A 24,600-nucleotide genomic window follows, 5' to 3' on the forward strand; every position below is an offset into this window, starting at 1 on the left:
CGTTTTTGGCGATTCATGCCAACAAGGGGGAGAAATGAGCCCAAAGCAAAAGGACCGCACCACCACCACCAAATTCAAAAACTTAGTGCTTTCCAAAAGTCTTTATCATTTGGTATCCTATTGTGTTCAAAAAGGGGAGAAAGTAGTATTTCAAAAATGGTATATCAAAACCCTCTTGAACTCTAAGAGGTGGATCTCTTTTGGGGGGGAGTTTTGTTTAGTCAAAGGAAAAGCATTTGAAACAGGGGGAGAAAATTTCAAATCTTGAAAATGCTTCTCAAAATCTTATTCATTTATCCTTTGACTGTTTTGCAAAACACTTTGAAAAGAATTTCCAAAAGAGTTTGCAAAAACAAAACAATTGGTGCAAGCATGGTCTAAAACATTAAAGGTAATTTGGTCTAATTCCAAGTAACCTTTGCACTTACCTTATGCAAACTAGTTCAATTCTACACTTATATATTTGCTTTGGTTTGTGTTGGCATCAATCACCAAAAAGGGGGAGATTGAAAGGGAAATAGGCTCAAACCTTTTCCTAAATGATTTTGGTGGTTGAATTGCCCAACACAAATAATTGAACTAACTAGTTTGCTCTAGATTATATGCTCTACAGGTGCCAAAGGTTCATCTACAACTATACTAATTCGACTGTCCGGAATACCGTAGATTATTCCGGACAGGAGAAGTTTTTTGGAAAAACAGGCCAAGCGCGGACCGTCCGGGCCCTTGCGGCGGACCGTCCGCGACACGAGGATGTCACTCGGCCAGAACCAATGCAAAAATCCAAGTCTGTGCTGCGGACCGTCCGATGGAAGAGCAAGCACCGTCTGAGACCACTCGCGGACCGTCCGGGCCCTTGCGGCGGACCGTCCGCGACACCGAGTTGACTTCGACCAGGAACTACAAATCAGGGACAGTCCGACTAAACCGCGGACCGTCCAGCTACAACGTGCGGACCGTCCGGCTATAATTCGCGGACAGTCCGCATGTGAAGACCTGGTTCAGCCCGAAGGTGACAAGTTGAGCAAAAGGAATTATAGAGCTGGCGCGGACCGTCCGGGACCAAGGGCGGACCGTCCGCGTGGTGTCACCGAGGCAGATAGCCGTTGATCTAGCCGTTGATCTGTCAGAAGTATTCGTTGAAGATGTCAGAATCGACCGTTGGAAGGTCGCGGACCGTCCGGGCCCTAGCCGCGGACCGTCCGCCAGTGCAATTTCTGGCAGATGCGCCCCAACGGCTATATGGGTGGTTGAGGGCTATAAATACCACCCCAACCGGCCACTTCAAGGTGTGGGAGTCCAAGCAACATTCCAAGTCATCTAGTTGACATACTCAAGCCCTCCCAACCACATATATTCATTGATCCATCCTATACACAAGATTTAGACCACTACAATCAACACAAGTGCCACAAAAGAGAGAGCAAGCAAAAGAGAGCTACTCATTTGAGTTTAGCACTAGTGCCTTGTGAGATTCATCGAGAGATAGTGTGTGCTTCATCTTTGTGTTCATTTGCGCGTGGAGTTTTGACTCCCATTGAACTTCCTCCAAAGTTTTGGAGGCTTGTAAAAGCTAGCAAGAGACACCAAAGATTGTGGTGGTCCTTGTGGGATCGAGAGTGATCCTTGAGAAGAAGAAGAGCTCACCGATCCTTGTGTGATCGGGGGAGAGAGGGAAAGGGTTGAAAAAGACCCGTCCTTAAGTGGACTCCTCAACGGGGACTAGGCCTTCGAGGGCCGAACCTCGGTAAAACAAATCACCCGTGTCCATTGTGTTTATTGCCTGTGATTTGTTTGCTTTCCCTTACTCTAAGCTCTCTTGCACTATTCTTTGCTCATATCATTTGGTGTTGCTCCAAGTTAAAATCTCATTTAAGTGAAGCAACACTCCGCAAGAAAGAACTTGAGTTAGTGCTCTTTTCATCTAAGCCTTCTTGCTTTATTATCATAGACTTATTAGTTGTATTGGTTTATCACTTCCGCATTATTCAGCAATACTCCTTTCAAGCAAGAACTTAGTTTCTATTCTCCGATATTTGTATATCTTGTTCTAACCACTAATCAAGGGATCTAGTTGGGGAATAAAGTTTTAATTTTTTAGGTTCCGCCTATTCACCCCCCCCTCTAGGCGACTTTCAAGCTCTCTATATTCTATTCCGACTTTCTCGCTAGCCAAATATAGAAAACTTGAATGGCTCTCTAGAGTGCAAACAAGATATAGAAAGTCCGTTAGAAATTGAAAAGATATAGAAAGCGGTTTTATGCAAATAACTCTCCAAATGATAATTTAGAGAGTGAAATTTAGAAAAACTGTTCGAGATGCTCTAATATCTGGTTTGTGAACTATATGTTCATTTGTTATTAAATATTTTTATGGGTATTTTTTGAAAAGGATCCATCGCACTGGCTTACCGGGCTCTCACGTATCGCTCAGCCATTGCACTGTCAATACATCAAATATGATTGTGGCCGTTGTACTAGTATCTAGGGGTGAAAACAGAAACAATAATTTTCGGATACCGGAAATCGTTTTCAAAGTTTTACCGAAATTTATGTAACACCCCTGGTGTTACCAGAACTAAAACTTGAGCATGGCATCATATGCATTGACATGTCATTATGTTTGTTACACCTAGAATGCATCCACTAGGTTAAAACTTCAAAGCAAATGTGATGTGATGTCTTGAAGTGCTGCTTAACCCTAGAGTAGGATACTTAACTAGGGGTTTGGGGTATATGGGTGAATGTGAGGTCAAATTGAGTATTACCTCAAAAGTTATTGGAAATATTCATAAGGGACTAAAATTGATGGATTTGAGTGGCACACAAACCCTAGAGTACTCAAAACCCTAAAGAGAACCCTGGAAACCCTAATTGTGCCCTATATGGTGATTTTAATTTCTAGGCACTTTTGGACCAAAATGCATATATCAAAGTGAAGTATAAAAAACTAAACAACTTTTGCATTGGAGGATTTTCAAGTAATGTGGAACAATTTGGACTTAATTGCAAAAAGCCTCAAATGCACCTATGTGGCTTAACTCTGAAAAATTGGTGTGATTAGGCCAAGTTTGGGGCCTTGTATTTCCTAATCTATGAAGATTTTTCCCCAAGTCACTACAATAAACTTGTAGAGCTATGTTAGGGGAACAAGTTTGATTAAGTGACTAAGCATTGGTGTTGTACATAAATTGGAGAAAAACAGACATGAAGTCAGGCTATTAGTCACCCCTGAAGCTAAATTTTGACTGACAGTGAACTGGGACAAACTTTGGGGATGATTTCGAGTAAGATCCAGTGGATGTTTGATTATGGTTGCTATAACAAAATCAAAGTTGGATTATAGGAGATCAGCTTTGCTATAGACAGATTAGTAGGTTGTCACATGAAAAATTGAGAACAAAGCTCTTCAATTCGCTCTGTCAGAACGTCTGATGAAGAACGCGATGGTACAGTAACTGAACCAGATGCCAGATTCAGTGAACCTGTCGCCGCCGGTGGGCGTGCGCCACGATCCTCGCCTGTGTTGCGATTCGTGCGCCTTGGGTGCGGATAACGGCCGGCGGTGGAAAGATCTTGACCGCGGATGAGGCTGTGAGCTGGCCACCGTACCCACTTGCCCTGCAGCCGATCAAGATGACCCTCGCTGGAGTCTGCCGCTTGCCGCCTGGACGCCACCTACTTAGAAGTGTTACCGCATCGCTGTAGACCGCCGTAGGTAGCCCGTCCATCGCCTGAGACACTGCCTCGGTGAATGCCATGATAGTTCATGCCGGTGACTCACCCCCTCTCTTCGGCCGCCAGCTTCCCTCTTCCAAATTCGGAGCCACCGCTCACGGATACTATAAATTGAGTGCACAGCTAGCTCCGCTAGATTGTTACGAAGCCAGAGCACCAACCCTCACCCTCGATTAGCCACCATAGCCAGAGAATTTCGTTCTTCCCCCAAATCGGTCGTCTGCGCCACCGTGTGTCACCCCACCATGGCCAGCCGCTCTCAGGTCCGCCCTCGTCCTCCTTGTCCGTGTTTCAGCACTCTCGCATGCTTGTGATGCTCGTCGGCTCGGCCAATTAAGCTATGCCGTGCTAGATTACTAGGAACGTGTCGGGAATGTCTCAAACTCCGCGGGTATGAGTGGACCGAGCTCTAGGGTGGCGTTCGGGTTAAATTAGTGATTCCCAGTGGATCACCAAGGTTTGAATTAGGCGTAGACCATATTAGAGCACAGATTGTTGCGTATTGCGGCCGGTACGAGTTCGTCGGAGCGCCCACGCCGCCATCCATCGTTGGGGACCCGATCTTGCGAAGAAGAGAAAAGAGAGGGGCCTCGGTGCACATGTCAGAGACACAGATGAATAGGGAATAGGATTCTTTAATGATTTTTCGAATAGTCGGGGTCCTCTGTGCAATTTGGCCAAAGTGGGCGTGCGCGCGGGCGCGTTTGCCTGATCGTGGGCCGGATCAGGATTCTTTACCTGGGAATCTCGAGTCTAAGGCAAGTTGTGCCCTTGGTCACTCCTTTCTACCTAATAATGTTAATTTTTAATCACTCTGACATGCTCAGGTTAATTTGACGGGACCTAATAGGTTTCCCTAGCATTGTTTATCCCCTACCTTGCAAACAGATGGGTTATTGAGTAGATTTGCTACTGCTCTACCTGGTTTTGCGAAACTAATGTTTTATTATGATCATGTTCCAATTATGTTGTTGTTTAATTATTGTTCATGATAAGATCATATTGTTAATTGGGACATGAAGAACCACCCGAGAAAACAATGCTACCATAAGGGTGGAATGGGACGCCCTTGGCCAAGTAATTAGAAAAGCTAGGGAGAGATTACCTTACCCGATTAGGGGCAAGCGGGGAGGCATCGCTGCAGAGTATAGGGAGGTCCTCGGGTCGAACTGTCTGTAAAGCTTTTCGGACGAGGGATTCCTATGCTTGCTTCCTTCTTCCTGAATTCGTAGCGGGTTTTCTCGAACTATTGGAACTTTGGAAAGGCCTCGTAGTGCTACCATGCCTCGCTTCCTTGATAGAGGTGTATGTGGTCCGTACAACCCTGTGGCAAATGGGTAACACGACTTGTGGGTAAAGATGTGCAACCTCTACAGAGTGCAAAACTAGTATATCAGCCGTGCTCGCGGTCATTAGCGGCTCGGATACTCACATGAGTAATCTATAGAACTAAACTTAATCTATCATATGCATTGCATTGTCGGTGTTGTTATTAATCTTGATCTCTTATTTAATTAGGTTGGTATCTACTTATACCTAGTAACTGCTAATAAAATTTTGACCAACTTTAAAAGCAATGCTCATCTTTAACCATCCTCTTTGGTAAGCCTTACACTTCACATGAGCTCCAACCTTTGGTGAGTTCATGCACATTATTCACCATAATTTGTTGAGCGATAAACGTATGTGAGCTCACCCTTGCTGTACTCACATCCCCCAGGTCAAGAACAGGTACCGCAGGACGAGGCACATGAATGATGCTGTGATGAGTTCGTGAGTGGTCTAGGCCATCGTCTCTCAGTCAACTTTGGGTTGCTAGATCGTTGTTTTCGTATGATGTAATTATTTATCTATTTTGTACAGAACTCCTATTATATAGTAAAGATGTGACATTTGTTTCTGTACCATGAGTCATCATATGTGTGAGACTTGATCCTAGCACACTTGGTGATTATTTTTCATGCCCGGGTTTTGGGACCCCTGAAACCCGGGTGTGACAGGGAGAGATCTTAGGGTGCTCCAGATCAGGAGGTCACTCGGGACATCCCCAGACGATGTAGAGTCACCTAGGAAGAGGTCTTGAGTGAAGTAGACGAAATAGATCTTGCCTCTTAGGAGGGGTAAGATCCTAGGGTTGTATTAGGATCGGCAGGTCATCCAAGACGGATCTAGACGACATAAGAGTCGAATTGGGGTGGAGGTGGACATGTAGAAAGCTACAACTAAAGCTACGTTGCATATATTGTTTATAAATGGGAAAATATATGGAGTAATAACTAATAAGTTTTTATAACCGACAGAATTGAGATTACAATATACGCGCATTGGAATCAAAATGAACAAAAAAACAGAGTGCACGCATAGCAAGTAATTTTGATCAGTTGTAATGTCAGAATTTCTAATATATGTGCATGTATCCCCTGCTGAATTTAACTCATGCCGAAAACAGGCCTGCTAGCTAGCTAGTGAACTTCTACCTTATTTTCCCTGCAGCTTATCACGTACGTTGTCAACTACGCCACTAATCTCTAAGCACTGACCATCTTACATTCTCAGGAATAATTCTTTCTTTCTAATGATGAAGCACACGGCAGGAGATGCGACTGGTGTCTGTCAATTATGGGGCCAAATGACACGGGTCAAGTCATCGACGCCTCTGAAGGCGAGATCATCCACAGGAGGGATGAGCGAGTCCCAGTCGATGGCCATGGCGGCGTCTTCTGCTCCGTCCACGCCGCCCCGCGACCCCGACGACGAGCTGTCGTGGGAGTTCTCCGCCGCCGCTGCATGCCGTCCGTTGCTGTCGGCCGCGTCGTCGTCCACGACGACCGCAGCATGCATCTGCTGATGGTGGTGTCTCGTCGTCGTCTTCGCCACCGCCGCTGGTGGCGGTAGCTGTGGCTGTAGCTGTTGCTGTTGGTAACCGCAGTGGACGGCTTGTTGATGAGCGGAGACGACGGCGAGGCCGCCCGGCCGGTTGAGCGGCCGGCGGTCGAAGGACCTCAGCGTGCCCGTGCTGATGTACACCCGGCAGACGCTGAAGTCGTTCCGCAGCTGCTTGCAGACATGGCAGATACAATTAATAACATCGAATGCTAGCAGTTGCGTCATCAAAACTTGCTGTACGACCTGATTACCGTCATCATTAAAAATAAATGCATGCACAAGGACGGACGGACGGACGGACGGACGTACCATGACGGGCGCCCCTGGCGCCGGCGGCGCATCGTCGGCGACGGCCTTGTACTCGTTCATCTTCCAGCGGGTCCTGTTGCCGGTGGGCGCGCGGCCCTGGTAGAAGACCATGGTGCGCTTCTCCCCGATGACCCGGTTGTTGGGCGAGGAGGAGTAGACGTAGGACGGCGACCCAGTGGCCTTCCAGTAGCCCGACGGCGTGGTGCGCGCGGGCCGCCCACCGTGCAGCTCCCGCTCCGCGCGGGGGCAGAAGAAGAACCACTGCTCCGTGTCGCACACGTTCGCCGCGCCGGCCATCGCCTGGAGCTCGGAGGGGTGGTAGCCGTAGATGTCCATGACGGGGATCAGGTGCTCGACGACGGGCTTGGTGCCGGCGAGGCGGTGCCGGAGGTAGAAGGTCAGCAGCTCCTCCTCCGTCGGGTAGAACCTGAATCCCGGCGCCAGCAGCAACGGATCACTGCTGCCACTACCACCACTGCTTTCCATCATCTCGATCTGTCGCGCCTTGTCGCTCGCAAGCTGACGACGACCGATAGATTAATTGCGGCTGCAAATTGAAGGGGGTAGATAGTTCCTGATGATGATCGAGCTCTCGCTGCTTTATGCAAATAAATTATAGAGCTGCATGAATTTATTAATCGGTGCAGGAGTATCTTGGTAGCGGATTCGGATGTGACCGAGCGGAGCAGCATTTATATAGAAGCTGAAGCGGGCCGGCCAGTTCGGTACCTGTTGCTTTGCTAGGTACTGTTACTGTATCTTTCCATCACGTACACATTCAAAGAGAAGATTGACGAAGCTCTGAAGAAAGTTTTTAGCTTGCCATGGCCGTGTTTCCGCGTTGACCTGGACCGGGAATATAATGAGAGAATGGCATCAGGACAAGCTAGGACAAGACGTTCCATAATGTCCGGCCCAACTTTAGTTTTAAGAATCAACCTATATCATTATGACGTCTCTCTTATATTTCAGGTGTCTGAATTTTAAAATAAAATTTACACCTTTTTTAATTGCGATAGACTAGTACAAATAAATTGTTATTTTGTGATTTATTATGTGTTATTATATCATAACATTATCAAAAAGTATATTTGTTTAACTATAGAAACAATTATAAATTGTTAATTGTCTTTATAGCATCGTCACCGCCTTTGGCATCAAGTATCAAAACCTAAGAGTCTACAGATGGGAAGAAAATAGATGTGTTGGTTACTAAGACATGAGGGGTAAGCTTGAAATGATGCACATATGGTCTATCATCAAAATATGTGCTCTCAATGGTTGCCTGAGTCTGAGTTTGTGTAGAGGGAATTGGGTCAGTTGTTTGAGTCTCAATGGTGGCACTCTTAAGTGCTACTGAGGTAGACCACCAGGTGCCTCTGAAACTACCATTGTTGTCGCTTTAGTTTCTGTAGTAGAAGTGACTTGTGCTATAGGAAGCTAACCCACTAGAGTTGCATGCTCATACGAGGCGACAAAAAAGGACAATCTCTATGTGAATACACTAGCTAGGCTGAGTTATTATAGGCACTAACACTTGTAGTAGAGTAGGGTGCCTTGTGATCTTACCAAAGGTAACATATAGACTCCTATTAATTGTAACCATAGGTATGTGCTGATTTGATGTGGTCCAAATAGAGGTAGGCTCCTATTGACCTAGTCATGTCCATGGTATATATCGCGATCCTAGTGTAGCGAATATTTGAGTGCACCAGAGTGGGGGGTGAAGCAAACTAAAACAATGATAGATCATGACTCTAAAGTCCACTAGACTATAACCATGGAGTAACTACTATATTCGTAGGTGGATCCAGCTACTGAACAGGAGGAACCATCGAAGGTGCACTAGTGAAATGGAGCATATGCTCCATGACTAGGATAGGTCGTTGCTAAAGCTGGTCATGGTACTATTGAATCTGCTCAAACATAATGAGCATCTGCTCACTCTTTTGCTCCTAGACCCTGGCCTAACGTTACTGCTCTAACTAAAGTGCTATTAAGATGGACCCCTTGCCTCTGAGTTGTGCACTCTGGGCGGCATCTGTGGAATTAGTTGGTAATCCTTACCAAAACTATCAGTAGTATCATACTATTACGAAAAAAGTCTTACATGTTGTGACTGCTTAATAGGTTTGATGGCCTCATCCCGCTTATTTGTGGCACTCATGTCTATTGGATGAGCTGCTCGGTGGACCTGTCTCAATACTTTGGTTCCTCAACATTTTTTTACTATAAAGGTCATCTTATATACAAGGAACTATGTAGGCAACTCATCTAACTCTCGGATAGACTGAGTACTCTGCTTGTCCAACTCCCTCGTAAGCAAGTAGGAGATCAAATGGGCATAGGGAAGTTGGCAATAGGACTTGATACCATCTGCTATAGTGTCCTTCATCTTAGAGATGATCACATCAATAATTCTAAACTATATCTAAAACACTAGGGTACTAAGAAGCCACTGCTAGAGGTTAGTCAACCCCTCCTTGTATTCACACCTAGGTAATAGTGTCCTACTCCTGTTGTTGTTGAGGAGACAACACACTGTGTAACCTCACTAGGGGAGCATCTGGAGCCATTTCCAAATGGTGGCCTAAAGCAAGATGTTGTGTGGGCTGCCACTAGTAGCTCTCTGCTATGAGGGCATCTCAGTGGATCCATAGTCCCATAGCGTAGGCTATGAAGACGTCTATTGAACTTTGTAAACCCAAGTTTCTCTCCGACAATGCTAACATAAAGTCTATGTGGCCTACCTTTGAAGGTAAACTAGAAGTATTCATAGTTAGGATCGATCCAAACAAAGGCATACAACTCTCTAACCCATAACATACAGGCTAGATCGTCCTAACAGACTTGCCAATCCTGGCAGGTAAGTAGGTCGAAACGAATCTACTCTCCTTCAACAACAAAATGTCCTCTGTGGGTCATACCCTATGAGGCATAATGGTTATTCGGCTATGAGTCATGGCTGGGTGAAAATCCTCATGAAGTAGAATATAGAAGCCATCTAACATTATAGGGTCCCTCTCATCTAGAAACCACTACTCAAGTGCCATAAAAAGCATAGCTCCTAAACTTGAGAAGCACTAGCTATCTTAGGTTAAGGTGAATAACAATCAGGTGGTATGGACCTATAGTTGTTGGGTGTGTTAGTGGTATATGAGCCGGTCTTAGCTCCTTAGGTTGTGGTGTGACTAGTACTCGAGCACGAGTGGATCTATGGATGGTCGACTACTTTTTTGTCTCCCGCTATTGATTTTTCTGTAGTTGTGGTTGCACCAATGTAACCTCAATAATATGAATGATCCCACTCCTACCACCTCACCCTATGGCCCTGTTGCTTAGGCAACATCTAGGGCTCTCTAAGCCTCTTTGTTCGCTAGCTTGTACTTATAAGCACTCTTAGCATGAACTGCCTTGCACTTGTCTCAGGTAGAACAGGGTGGTGGCCATCTGTGATGGTTATTGTCACCCAGACCACCTCCAACATTCTTAGTGTAAGCCATCTACTATGTGAACAGAAACACAAAACCCACTAACTGATAGTCCCTTGAGACTACTAATTTCTCAGAATTATGAACCTTTAGAGGTTGGCCCTCAATCCATATCTAGAGGCTTGGTCTCATGTTTAATGCTCAGATATAACTGTCACATACTTCCTTGACTGATTGACATGCTATGGAAAATAAGAGTGAGAGGGTGATAGATACCTTAGAGATTGACAACAATGAGGAGGAAGAGAACTCTGATCAAGAGGCCATGCGATAAGCAAAGATGCGAGATTGCAAGAAATAGTAGGGAATCAGATCAAAGAAGGGTTCTTGGTTGGTGGAGACATTTCATCAAACACTTGGAGTGTATAGAAGTTCACACCTAAGTAAATGATGTTTGTAAGGAGATGAACGAAGGTGGAAAAGACCTGCTAATTGGGGAGAGGGTCTGGTAGGTCTGTCGGTGAGGTTTGGTCGATGCTGACTCAGTGGTGAGATTTGTTGGCACTGACTCGGTGGTGAGATTTGTTGGCACTGACTCAATGGTGAGCTGGGTTAGTGTTGACTCAATGGTGAGCTTGGTCAACACAGGCATAAGGTGGAGCTAGGGTATCTGATGAGCAGTAGAGTACGTGCAGCTATAGGCATAGTGATGCAAGCATGGGTGAAAGGTCATGGGCATAGTGCAAGCTTGTCAATGGCATGTCACAGTGGAGTGGGTGTGTAAGGAGATGCATCATGATGGAGAGGAAGAGACTATGAGTGAGAGAGAAGATGGTTGTGAGAAAAGAGAGTGAGCATGACCTTGCAACTTAGGGAAAGAAAAGAGTGCTTCCAAGCCCTAATCAGGTCATTAGACTAATGTCATACTTTAGACCAATGGGTAAGGATCAATATAAGACTCTATACAATTTTCATGTTTGGTCCCAAGCTCAAATAGAACTAGACTGAAACACTGATGGAACAATAAATGCAACTCACAAATGGTGGAGAAAAATGTAGAGGTACTACCATGTTAATTTTCTTGTGTTCATAAAGTCATATTTTTCTGACCGTGTATTACCTAACATGTGTTAGCCTATATTTTCATATGTACGTTTTTTAGGAGGGATGAGTGTAAGAAGTTCAAGCATTCATACCTACATAAGTGTTACATTTGGTGGATGATCCGCATGCATTCCTAAAGAAGCTTCCTTTCCATTACATGCAAATGGGAATGAGGACAATGACATTGTAGATGATGAAGAAGATGGCACTCTGAACAATCTGGTCGCAAGAGGGGTAGTAGCGCAATAGATACAACAACACATCCAACTTAGAAGATCTAGTTTAATGTTGAAGGCCATTAAGGGACTAATAGATACCTTACAGGCTTGAAATGAGAAGAAGACAGACATCTTAGCTAAGATTGCTAAAAAGTAGGTGCTAGTGTAGCAAAAGGAAGATCTAGAGATAGATGAGTGTCTGAGTTAAGCTAAGATTGCTAGAGCAACAAAATACACAGATGAATACTGCATTGCTACTGAGTTGTTTCATGAAAAATATAATCAGGAAGTATTTGTCAAATTTAGAATAAATGAAGCAAGGTTTAAGTGATTGAAGAGGAAATGGCAGGACAAGAGAGGTTGAAGCTTCTACTTTACTGTTTATATTTGTGTCAATTTTAATGTGTGTACAGGAAATGAATGTTGATTTTATGACTACGATCTAACAATATGTGAAGGGATGTTGGAAGAGGAGGCACCAAATTGCTAGTGTTGGTGCCTTGATCGATATGTACCACTATGAAACATACATGAACAAATCATAATACAAAGTAGCTATAGAATCTGGTTGTAATTGGGTCATGGAAAACCTAGGAAATAGGACATCTTGCTACAATAGGTTTAGGCTGAATAGAAATGTGTTTGATAAGCTACATAATATGCTTGTTGAGCCATATGGATTGAAGTCCACGAATAGGATATCATTAGTTGAGGCTTTCAACATGTTTTTATTGGATGTATGGTGCCCCTTAGGGTACAAGAGAAGCTTAAAAATCAATTTGTTACGTCAAGTAAGACATGCGGTAGGAAGTTTGATAAAGCATTGTGTAATGTTAGCAAGCTTGTAGCTGATATCATTAGGCCAGTAGATCCCTAATTTAGGACTATGCATCTAAGGGTATAGGTAGCTTGGTTTTCTTCGTACTTTGATAGTTGCATTGGAGCAATATACGGGACACATGTATTAATTGTAGTGTCAGTTAAAAATATAGTACAACATACGTGAAGACATGGATACACCACTCTGAACATGTTGGCGACATGTGACTTCGATATGAGATTTACTTTTGTAATGGAGGGTGGCCTAGCATGGTTCATGATATGAGGATCAGAGGATGTTTAATGACGCAATTGATAAGTATGCATGACAAATTTCCACATCCACCTCATGGTATTGCCTTATGACGGGATATTATTTCACATAGTTACAATCGTATCCATCTAGCTAACAAAATATTTTTGCAAGTGTAGGAAATTCTTGTATTATAGACTTAGGATATCCAAACCAACCGATTTATCTTGCTTCGTACAAAGGTATAATTATTATTACGTTATGCACGATTCGGTTGTTTGTATAACTCCATTTATTGAGGTGTCTCTTGAGGAGTTAGAAGTTTTTTGAGATTAAGTGAAAAAAAACAAGAGATAGATTTTTCTCGAAGAGCTCGTCTATTCGCGACTTTCTATATTTACTGTTTTTTAACTGCATTTATAATCTAAGGATTTAAGTTATACTACGTCGTCTGTTAGCTGTCTCTTTTATTTAGAAAAACCGTTGTGGGTCTCTAGGTTGTACATGTGTCAACGGTTTTATCGAGAGAAAAAAAAGCTATGATTTGCTTATCCAGTTCCGCATGCCGCCAAACTATTAAAAGGCACAATAAATTAAACTAGAGACGTGTGGGCCGGCCGGGTTGACTAGGAGTCAAAGCCAACCGAGACGCGGTCTAGTCTTGTACGTATGGGATGACGTGTACCGCGTTTACTTTTAATTTTAACTAAGTATATATATATAATATTAATATTTATTAACTTGTATTTTGTATATATTCTCTTGTCCCAAAAAAAATGTACAACTTAGGCTCTGTTTCAATCTCAAGAGATAAACTTTAATAGTTTTTTAGCTACTTTTAGCCATTTGGTGATTTAAACAGGAGAGCTGATGGTGGTGTGATAAAATTTAGCACATATTATCTCATAAGCTGTTCAAGGGATGCTAAACGTGAGCCAAGGAACCTCATTTTTCACCCATACCCTCTAACCCCATTCTCTTTCTCCGCATTAGGTTATGTCTTTTTATTCCAATATGTTAAGCTTTATTAAAGTAGTCTAAACACCTCAAGGAGCTAAACTTTAGCACTTCAATTTATATGGCTAAAGTCTAGCAGGAAGCTAAAGTTTATCCCGTAAGATTGAAACGAAGCTTTAACCATGTCTTGCTGTCCCAAAATACATGCAATTGTAGCCTGTTCGAGTAGGCCAAAGAGTAGCCTCTTCAGCCTCCACGGTGAAGAGAATATAAGAGTTTATTTGAATATAGAAAGATGTGTTTGGTTGGATGTATAAGAAATGATGGAAGATGGTGGTCATAGTTTCTAAATATTTAGATGAAAGTCAAGTATAGGCAAAGCAAACACCGAAATAATTTTTTGGTGACAGCATGATCCTAAAAAATCGAGGAAACACTATCACTCCTGTTTCATCCTAATTTGACCTCAAACGGAACACACCCTAAAGTTGTACGATTAGTTTAGCTTGGGAGTGAAGTACCTGGTCTCGATCAATTAGAGGGCTTATTCCTTGTTCTTTTTTATGACTTTTTCTTTACCCATGGACTGCGCGTGTTCCCACGCTGCTGCGCTTCGTTGCCGCGCTGATGCCGCTCACGTACGGCTGGCTTTTCAATGGCAGTGATGCGTGTCCCTGACCGCGATGCTGGCTGAACAATAGCCAATTATTAGCTGTAACAATCTTTACGGTCTCATTCGTGCAGTAGTTAGTTGTTCATTATTAATGTATGGTTCTTGTACCTAAGCTAGTTGTAAATTTACGGTCCGCTTTTCCCTCTCTCCTCTTCTCTCTCATCTACCTCAGCATTTAGTCGGCTTACAGCCGGTTATTATATTTGCTCTTATAGTTGTGTCATGTCGCTCTGCTGGCATGTTAGTTATTACAAAAAAAATCATATGATTCAAATATTGTTCATGCAGTACAAGAATCACATTATTACAAACCAGCAGAGGTATGACATACTTAACAAACTATCACATGTATTTTCTTGGGGAGACTATGTTTGTTGGAACATAGTTGTCATCGTTGAAGAATGCGCATAGTTAAAAACCTTTTTATCTCTTGGCATTGGTTCTTGTCGAAACATCGAAATATGATATTTTGTACCCTTCAATAGTGCAAGATAACCTCGTCAGTTTAGATACTCCGAGGCCACAAAATAAAACTTTCCTGCACATGTGGAATTATTTCGTTAGTTCGGTGGATATGATTGCAACCATGTGAAATAATAGCCCATAACAAGTTAATACCTTGATGTGGGTGTACAAACTTGTCACCATACTTATTGTTACATCCTTAAACACCCTCATATCATGAACCGAGCCAGCACAACAGGAGTTGGAAAAGTCCCTGTCGGCCTCGACAAGGGCCAATGGGAGTTAACTAATGAATGTCGATGATATATCAACCGATGGAAATTAAATTAACTCTCTTTGGTCTGGCTAGCAGTCGACTGGAGTTAATTCATTTATGTCGGTTACGCCACCAGGCCAATGGGAGTCAACCTTAATTTGAGTACTAGCAAACCTTCTCCTGCCGACCGTCGATGCCCCGTCACCTCCTCCCCACCAGTGCAGCTGTACCGACCCCACCCCAACGTCAGTCGAGCCTCCGATGCCCCCACCAACGTGTAGGTGAATAAGGTTGATTACAATGTTGAATACAGTTAGTTAACCTACTGATAATTCTCGTATGTGTTAGTATGGCTAATCGGAGTTAGCTATTGTTAGAGTTAGTTTATTATTGTGAAGTGATATTAATGATAATGTGGTTTGGATCAATATGAATTTATGCATGTTATAATTACTTTATCTCCTTACTTTAATCTTGTATTACATTGTTAGGGTTTTGAAACCTATGCATCGACCACGGTTAGGAAATATTTACCAACAATGAGTACACTCACATCCCCAACCAATCCATCTCCCCTTGTGTATATTATCTTCTTATGTTAGCATATATGCACACAATCACCATATCAGAGTTTGACTAGCTCACCCACCTCCTACCCTTCCTATTTGTGTTATTTGTAGGGATATTCAAGATGTCAAGGTGGATATCATCTTAACGAGAACCATGTGTTTCTATAGCATCTTTATATCCTCCTTAGTACGTTGATCGACAAACTTTTGTATCCACTTGTTTTGCTTGTAATCAAGGAAACAAGAGGATAACAAGGTTTGTCGATCAAGGTACTAAGGAGGATTTAAGAAGTTATAGAAAACCCTTAGGTCTTGTTAAGGCCATATTCACCAGAACACCGTGAATATCCTAGAAACTTCACATAGATCAAAAGGTAGGAAGGAGGATGGGCTAGTTGAACTATTTTGATGGTGATTGTGTGCATATATCCAAACATTACAACATAAATCTACACAAGGCGAGGTGGTGGCTGAGGAGGTTAGCTTGCTCATTATTGTGGCAAAGATTTATGGAAATATGACTTAAAGATAGTCAAAGATAGTCCATGAACCATGACTTGGACTAGTTGAAATGTGACTACATATGTTTGTCTAAGTCAAAAAGATTAGGAGAAGAATTGGACAAAAGATAGAAAAAGAAGTCTGCTGACGGGCACACCGGGGGCTCATCGGGCTATCCGGTCCAAGGACTTAGACTCAGGGAAAATCAAACTCAGCATCAAGTGGCGCATCAGACATATACTGTTCACGATCCGGTGCAAGAACCTAGTCCGGTGTGAATTATAGCGAACTACACAGTCTCAGGAAAATTGGGTTGGAGCTCCGGTGGATCACAGGGCCACCTAACAGGAACTCAACTGTAATCTGTCATTTCAAACGATCACCTGTCAGGGTACTATTCACAGTCCGGTGCACCACCCAGCTGTGCAGTTTTTGCACCTTTTCTTCAATGGCTCTTTTGGTTGTTGGGGGCTATAAATACCCCACAACCAACACATTGAATACATAATACCCTTCCCAACCTACTACACATTAAGAGCAACATCTTTAAGCATTCAAAGCCATTCTCGTGCTGCATTTGATCGATTTGTGTTTTGAGAGACATAGCGACTAGCGCATTTGAGAGTTTAAAGGTCTTGTGATCATTTGAGCTATGATTGTTTCTCACTCTCTCCCCATTCTCTTTGTTGTAGCCATGAAGCAGGAGGCTCCGATTCTTTGTGTGGGGGCCCTTGCAGGACTTAGTGTCCCCGAGATTGAGAAGAAAGCTCAACCGATCTCCATGACCGTTTGAGAGAGGGAAAGGATTGAAATAGACCTGTCCTTAGTGAACTCCTCAATAGGAAGTAGGTTCCTTGGAATCAAACCTCGGGAAACAAATCGTCGTGTCTTTGTATTTGATTACTCCTCGTGATTTGCTTCTTCCTCTCCCCCCTCTCTCTCTAGTTCTCTTGCTTGCGATCATTTTGAGTTGGCTCCCAAAGTTATACACGTTGATTGAGAAACTCATTGCAAGGAAAACTTATATTCCACACTCTGATTTCATTAAAACTTGTTCTAACGCTATACTCGGGAAAAGTTTGTGTTCAAAGATTGTAATTTTTTGGTTTCGCCTATTCACCCCACTCTAGGCGACTTTCAATTGGTATCAGAGCCCAATACTTCATTAGAGCCTAACAACGCGAGTGATGTCGGGTGAACACTCCAAGAATGAGAAGGTTTTGTCAGGCGGAAAACCTGAGCCATTGGGATCCATGCCCGAAAACACGATGCCAGCGGGCGGGATGAAGCCATCCGACGACAAGCATAAGCACAAGGAGCATGAGGAAGAATCCACCGGCTCCACCAAGTTGCACAAAAAGAAAGGCAACAAGAAGAAGAAGATGATGAAAGTGGTCTACTACGCGGCTGACTCCTCTGTGGCATCGACCTCGGATGTTGAGTCAACATCCTCGAAGTGCCAAGAGCGCAAAAAGATTAACTGAAAGGGAAATGGACTCAACCATTTCCTATAATCGATTTTGGTGTTTGACGCTAGGGCTGGAAACGAGCCGAGTCGAGCTCGGCTCGGCTCGGTGCCTGAACGAGCTCGGCTCATCCATTCCACGAGCTGGCGAAAGAGGCTCGGCTCGACCTTGGCTCGCGAGCCATATTTTGGTACTTATCGTTGCATTATTTGGTGAATTAACATTATATAAATTTGAAATATAGAATCATCATTCTACATTATGAGTAAATTAAATTATAAATTGTAATATATTCATCATCAAAGACTAAAAAATGAGCTATTATCCATAAAATTATCTAATATTCATTATTATTCCATAGATTGATCATTTTTGCAAGGCTCGCGAGCCGACTCGCGAGCTGGAACGAGCCGGCTCGGCTCGGCTCGCTGCAAAAACAAGCTCAAAGAAGGGGCTCGGCTCGGCTCGTTCGAGGCTCGCGAGCTCTCCGAGCCAAGCCGAGTCGCTCCGAGCTTGAGCCGGCTCGCGAGCCTCGAGCTAATTTTCCAGCCCTATTTGACGCCCATCACAAATCAAATGGACTAACTATTTTGCCTAGTTGATCATTTCTCATGTGCATAAAGTTCGCATATATCAATTCTAAGTCGATTGTCCGAATACCATAGATTATTCCGGACAGGAGAAGTTTTTTTGGAAATTCACCTGTGCGCGGACCGTCCGGGACCTTGCGGCGGACCGTCCGTGACAATAGGGTGAGCCTCGGACAGGAACACTGTAAAAACACACGTTAACACTATGGACTGTCCGAAGGAGAAGCGAGCACTGTGCGAGACCAAGCATGGACTGTCCGGCCTCAAGCGCGGACTGTCCGATTCGTTGAAAAACCAGATAAACCCGAAGGTGACGGGTTCAGTAAAATGCATTTTTATCGTCCTCGCGGACCATTTGGGGTGCACGGTCAGATCGTCCGTGATTGCTCTGTCTGACATCTGTCGACGCATTAAATGCACTTGTAGCCATTGATATAGCCGTTACTGCTGACCGTTGCGATTTCAGTCGTTGATGTATGAGGCGGACTGTCTGTAGTATGCAGAAAAGGAGGCAACAACTAGGAAGTGGTTGATGGCTATAAATACAACCTCAGCCACCTCCATTCAATACATTCAAGCATTCCATTCACTTGCATTCAATACAAGAGCAAGGAATTCATTCCAAGACACATTCAAAGCTTCCAAACCTCTCCAAGTCCCACAATTGAGACAAGTGATCATTAGTGATTAGTGACTTAAGAGAGTGTGATCCGTGTTTCATTTGTTGCTCTTGTAGCTTGGATTTTAATCGTGCTTTATTCACCTCCTTCTAGTGACTTGTAAAGCTAGCAAGAGACACCTAAGTGTGTGGTGATCCTTGCGGGGTCTTAGTGATCCTTGAGATTAAGAAAAGCACTCAACCGGTCTAACTGATCGATTGAGAGAGGGAAAAGGTTGAAAAACACCTGGCCTTCGTGGCCTCCTCAACGTGGAGTAGGTTCATTGGAACCGAACCTCGGGAAACAAATCGTTGTGTTCACTTGTGTTGATCTTCACCTTACGATTTGATTCTTCCTCTCCCCCCTCTCTAAGTTCTCTTGCTAACAATCTTTTGATTTAGGTCGCAAAGTTATCCTCATTGATTGAGCAACTCATAGCAAGAAGAACTCTCTTCTGCACTCCGTATTCATTATAATTTGTTTCTAATCCTAACCCCAGGTGAAGTTCGTGTTCGAAGTTTATAATTTATAGGTTTCGCCTATTCACCCCCTTTAGGCGACTTTCATTAACAAAATTCCATTTGTTACCCTCGCATTCCTAAACACATGCAAATACTTTCGGTCCCATTAGGCAAACCACCTCAATTTAATGGAGATGATTATGCTATGTGGAGTGATAAAATGAGACATCACCTAACCTCACTCCACGAAAGTATTTGGGATATTGTTGAGTTTGGTGCATAGGGTCCACAGGTGGGAGATGAGGACTAGGACTCAGATGAGGACACCCAAATCCGACATTTCAACTCCTAAGACACCACCATACTCCTCGCTTCCATGTGTAAGGAGGAGTATGACAAGGTGCAAGGGTTGAAGAGCATAAAGAAGATTTGGGACCTGCTAAAGACGACGCACAAAGGTGATAAAGTGACCAAGATCACCAAAAGGGATATGATAGAGGGAGAACTCAGATGGTTCATCATCAACAAACGAGAAGAGCCACAAGCCATGTACAACTAGCTCAAGACAATGGTGAACCAAGTCTGCAACCTCGAGAGCAACAAGTGGAACGACCACGAAATCGTTAAGCTAATCTATGTCACTTATTTTCGCAATCCTACACTAGTGCAATTAATTCATGAAAATCATAGGTACGAAGAGATGTCTCTCGATGAGGTGATTGGTAAGTTTGTGAGCTTTGAACTCATGGTCGAAGACTCCAAACACATAGGGAACATGGATCATGGTGTCACTTCCACTCTCGAGCCATAACCCGTTACATTCAAAGTAATGGAAGAAAAGGAGGAAACCACACCAAGAAAGGGGCTCCAAATTGGTAGCTCCAAGCTTGACAACGAGGAAATGGTTCTAATCATCAAGAGCTTCCGACAAATCCTCAAGCAACGGAAGGAGAAGTAGTACAAACCCCATTCCAAGAGGGTTTGCTATCGGTGTGGTAAGTCCAGTCACTATATTGCAAAATGTCCATATGCTAGTTGCAATGATAGGGACGAGGACAAGGGAAAAAAGAAGATGGAGACGAAGAAGGGCGGCAAGGCACATGTTGTGAGAGAGTGGGACTCCGACGAGACCTCCACCGACTCCTTTGACAAGGACGCCTCCAACATCATCGTCTACAAGGGACTTCTCTTTCCCAATGTCGGCCACAAGTGCCTCATGAACAAGGAGGGCAAAAGAAAGGTACAACCTAGAACCACCCCCAAATATACTACTTCTGATGATGATGGTAATTCTAGTGATAATGAAGAAGATTTGTAAAATTCATTAAAGGCAATGAAGTATTGGAATTCGTAAAATTCATTAGCAAGAAGGATGAAGTATTGGAATGCCAAGATCTAGTCGTTAAGGAAAATTAGAAATTTGTGAAGCTAAAAGATGTTCTAGCTCAAGAGAAGGAAAAATACAAAAAATTGACTAATGAGCTAAAATCTTGCAATGATTCAATTTCTTGTCTTAAATTTGAGAATGTCAATTTGATTGCTAAGATTGAGGAATTGAATGCTAGCCATGTTTCTACATCTACCGTTGAGCATGTTACTATTTGCACTAGATGTAGAGATATTGATGTTGATGCCATTAGTAACCACCTTGCTTTGATTCGAGACCAAAATGATCACATAACTAAATAAGATGCAAAAATTAGCGAGCATGAGGTTGAGAATGAAAAATTTAAGTTTGCGCATAGCATGCTTTATAATGGGAGATGCCCTGACATTAAGGATGATATTAGCTTCCAACCTAGGAGCAAAGACAACACTAAACTTAATGCCCATGGCAACAAAATTCCTCAATTTGTTAAGGGCAAGGCTCCTATGGTGCAAGATAGTGAAGGTTACATTTTATATCTTGAGAACTATCCTACTCATAAATTTAGAAGAATACATGCTAGGAAATCTCATTTTGTTACTAATCATACTTATATTTACAAGAATAAGACATCTAGCTCTAGGCATTCTTTTGTGTTAACTAAAAATCATGGAAAGTAGTTGCCAAATATGTTGGGGGCAGGCATAAGAGTCGAAAGACTTATGTCTGGGTACCCAAAATGCTTGTTTCTAATGTGAAAAGACCCATGGTCGTTTGTTTTGGGTACCCAAAATGTTGGTTTAGGTTTGTTTTGGGTTAGTTTGGTCATTACCATTCGTTGCCATCCAACAAACTCAATCGATAAATCAATCTCATCCACAAAGATGACCCTATCTATAAACGGAACTCATTCACCATTCATTTACCTCGCCAACAACCCTAATTAGGTTGTTGGTTTAGATTTTTTTTGGGTCAGTTTGGTCATTATCATCCGATGCCATCCCACAAACTCAATCTCGATAAACTGATCCCATCAACAATGCTGACCCTATCCATAAACCAAATGCATTCACCCATCATTTTCAATCTCATCATCTCGTCCTTATCAGATTAGTTTTTGTCCAGTTTGATATTTTGAGCATAAATCTCGCATACAAACTCAAAATTTAGTGTTCTTGTACTTTCTGGAAATCTTAGAAAATTATATAAAACTTTTTTATTTATGAGATTTCCAGAAACCGTCAGTTTCAAGGAGTTATTGTTATTGAAAGTAAATTTGTTTGTGATCCTAAAATTTCGGACCAATCTGTATTTCTTGGTCAATATATCCCAATTCCTTTATCCAAAATAGGCGATCCATATATCTAAAAGAACAGGTACTCCTTTGTAATCATACCCACGCTTTAAGTGTTGTCACATCGACCACTATTTTCCAAGAGCGGGGTAAGACGCTTCATAATTTGTGTTCCACCACCACCCCTAAGAGTAGTTGTAGTGTTTATACTGTTTGTTTGTTGCCTTTGTTTCTGTTTTGTACTAACAATGATAGGACAAAAGACCCAAACGGACAAGGATAAGGGCCCTAAGCCTACTAATGGTGAGTGTGCCTCCCATCTAGAATTGAAGGAGATGATGCACACATTGACTAAAGCTTTTGAGAATCACACCATTGATGTTGATTTGTCTCCCTCAGGTTCTATATATCCATCTTTCTCTTCTTTTGATGCAAATATTGCAAATGAATATACTGAATGGGAAGTATGAATGGATAAGATTTTTGCACGACGTCGTATTTGTGATAGGCAAAAAATTAAAATTGAGGCTAGTACTTTAACGAATGATGCATTAGTTTGGTGGAATAATTTGCATGACTATGAGAAACCACGAACTTGGACTGATGTGAAAGTACTAATGAGACAAAAAAATTTGTTTCTATGGATGATACTAAAAATAATTTGAGTAATTCTACTGATATCATGCCTTTAGATAAATCTGAGTTGCCTTTATTATAAGAGGATTGTCTTGTTGTTCCTTGTGATAAAGAAGAGTTGTGTGATGATAATACTATTATTTCTATGCCACAGCTAGAGAACAAACTTGATGTTGTTGCTTCTGATCCTATTAATTGTGTCAAAATTAGAACATTCAATCCTATAACTAGTGTGTATGATGAGCTGAAATTGTTATCTTCTTTAAATACTTTGGGCTATATTGAATTTGATGTTCTATGTAATCTAAATAATTTAGAGGAGAAACTTTCTTTTAGTGCTCATTTGCAATGGTTATCTAAACATACATATCATGGTGTAGAAAGATATAATTGGAAAGGAGAAGATATGGTACATTGAGTATATATTTGTTTAAATATGAAATCTCCTTTTGTCATGAAACAATATGATCAATTAGAGGGTTGTGTTAAAGCTAACCATATCTAGTTTTACTTGTCCTTCTTTATATGTTTTACAACAATAGGGTCGACTTCAAGGAGGGGAGCAAGATCGGACGACATCAAGCACTACATCAACAACTTTTGCAGGCACCAACGACTTTGAGTCGAGGATGAATCAAAACCAAGAAGGAGAGAACAATGAGTACATTGATGTAAATTATATGGTCAAGGCACAATCAATCATAGACTCCACGTCAAAATATGTTGGGAGTTTATGGGAATCGTCATAACAATATGATGTCCAAAATCTGCTAGAAATCAGTGACGTCTATTTTTGAGCCTAAAGGCCTTGTACATCTTAGGGTTGCTCGGCCACCCCCTTGGCCTTCGTCTGAGTTGAGGACAACTCCAATTCAAGTTGGAGAGGATGATGAGGACATCACTCCCATACAAATAATGCATGGGCTGACAACGTGAGCACGTGCACGACAGCTAATGCTCAATTGTGTTTTAGAGCTTATGCTTTGTGCTATGGATGTTTTGTTGATTAGGAACCTTGGAGAGGACCATCAAGGACTTGGGAAAGGCTAAGATATCAAGGAAGAGAAGCTTGAACGTTCGTAACAAGAGAAAGCCAAGTCTGACTCAACTTTGACTTCACCTCGGAGTCTAGGACCAAACACTAAAATGGACACCCATGTCGCATCCAAAATTTGATTAAGTTGGGCTTTATATGGATGGAAAGCTAAGGAGATAAGCTTTCTAACCCAATTGCAACCAACCCATCTGGAGTCAACGAGAATCGTCGAAACAAGTCAACGTTCAGATTCTATTTTGGTGCTGCGACACTGTGTGTTGGCTGTTGGCCCGTGTATCGTGTTGGAGCATGTTAGGGGTACCTCGAGGGGTTGTGCACACCCCTAATCTCTATTTTAACAGCGGGCACCGTCACATTGGGGTTTGGATTTTGCTTAGATCATATTTGTCATTGAACAATTCGTGGTTCATCGGTTTGTGAGACCCCAACTCGTAATCAACACTTTTGGTTGTGTTCTTCCTATTCTTGCTTGTGTTCTCGATTGTGCTTGCAACACACTTTACATATTGAAAAACATATATGGCTAGATATTTTAAATCCTTTAGTCTTCAAATATGTTGGATCATAGATATAGGATTTTGTCATGTATTGGGTGAAAGCACAAGAGAAACACCTACATCTCAAGGACCAAACAATTAACATATTATATCAATCGTTGAGTAAATAGGTCTTTGACAATATCATGTACAAGGAGATCACTCCTGAAATTTGGAATTGTCTTCATGACATGTATGGGAGGATCATCCTTAATGATGATGAGTACACTAGTACAAAAAAGCTCTATGCATGCGGTGAGGTATAATTTTTACTGGCAATTCTTGTTATGGAGCTCCAGTGAAAATAAATTGGTTGCCCCGACACAAAAACCACAAGTGGAAACACTTTTCATTGA

At 42.5% G+C, this 24,600-nt stretch overlaps 1 protein-coding gene across 1 annotated transcript; it reads right to left on the minus strand.

Moving 5' to 3' along the window:
• Nucleotides 1-6,351: 6,351 nt before the first annotated feature.
• On the minus strand, nt 6,352-7,584 carry LOC103654359 (uncharacterized). Its single transcript, XM_020552288.1, has one exon. The coding sequence runs from the start codon at nt 7,420-7,422 to the stop codon at nt 6,352-6,354; it is 1,071 nt and encodes a 356-aa protein (XP_020407877.1). The 5' UTR covers nt 7,423-7,584.
• Between the last annotated feature and the right edge of the window lie 17,016 nt (nt 7,585-24,600).

The sequence above is a fragment of the Zea mays genome, chromosome 4 (assembly GCF_902167145.1).
Source record: "Zea mays cultivar B73 chromosome 4, Zm-B73-REFERENCE-NAM-5.0, whole genome shotgun sequence".
In the NCBI taxonomy this organism is placed as follows: domain Eukaryota; kingdom Viridiplantae; phylum Streptophyta; class Magnoliopsida; order Poales; family Poaceae; genus Zea; species Zea mays.

What these genes read in the sequence shown, in the direction of transcription:
- LOC103654359 (XM_020552288.1), bottom strand. Translation starts at nt 7,422, where the DNA reads ATGATGGAAAGCAGTGGTGGTAGTGGCAGCAGTGATCCGTTGCTGCTG.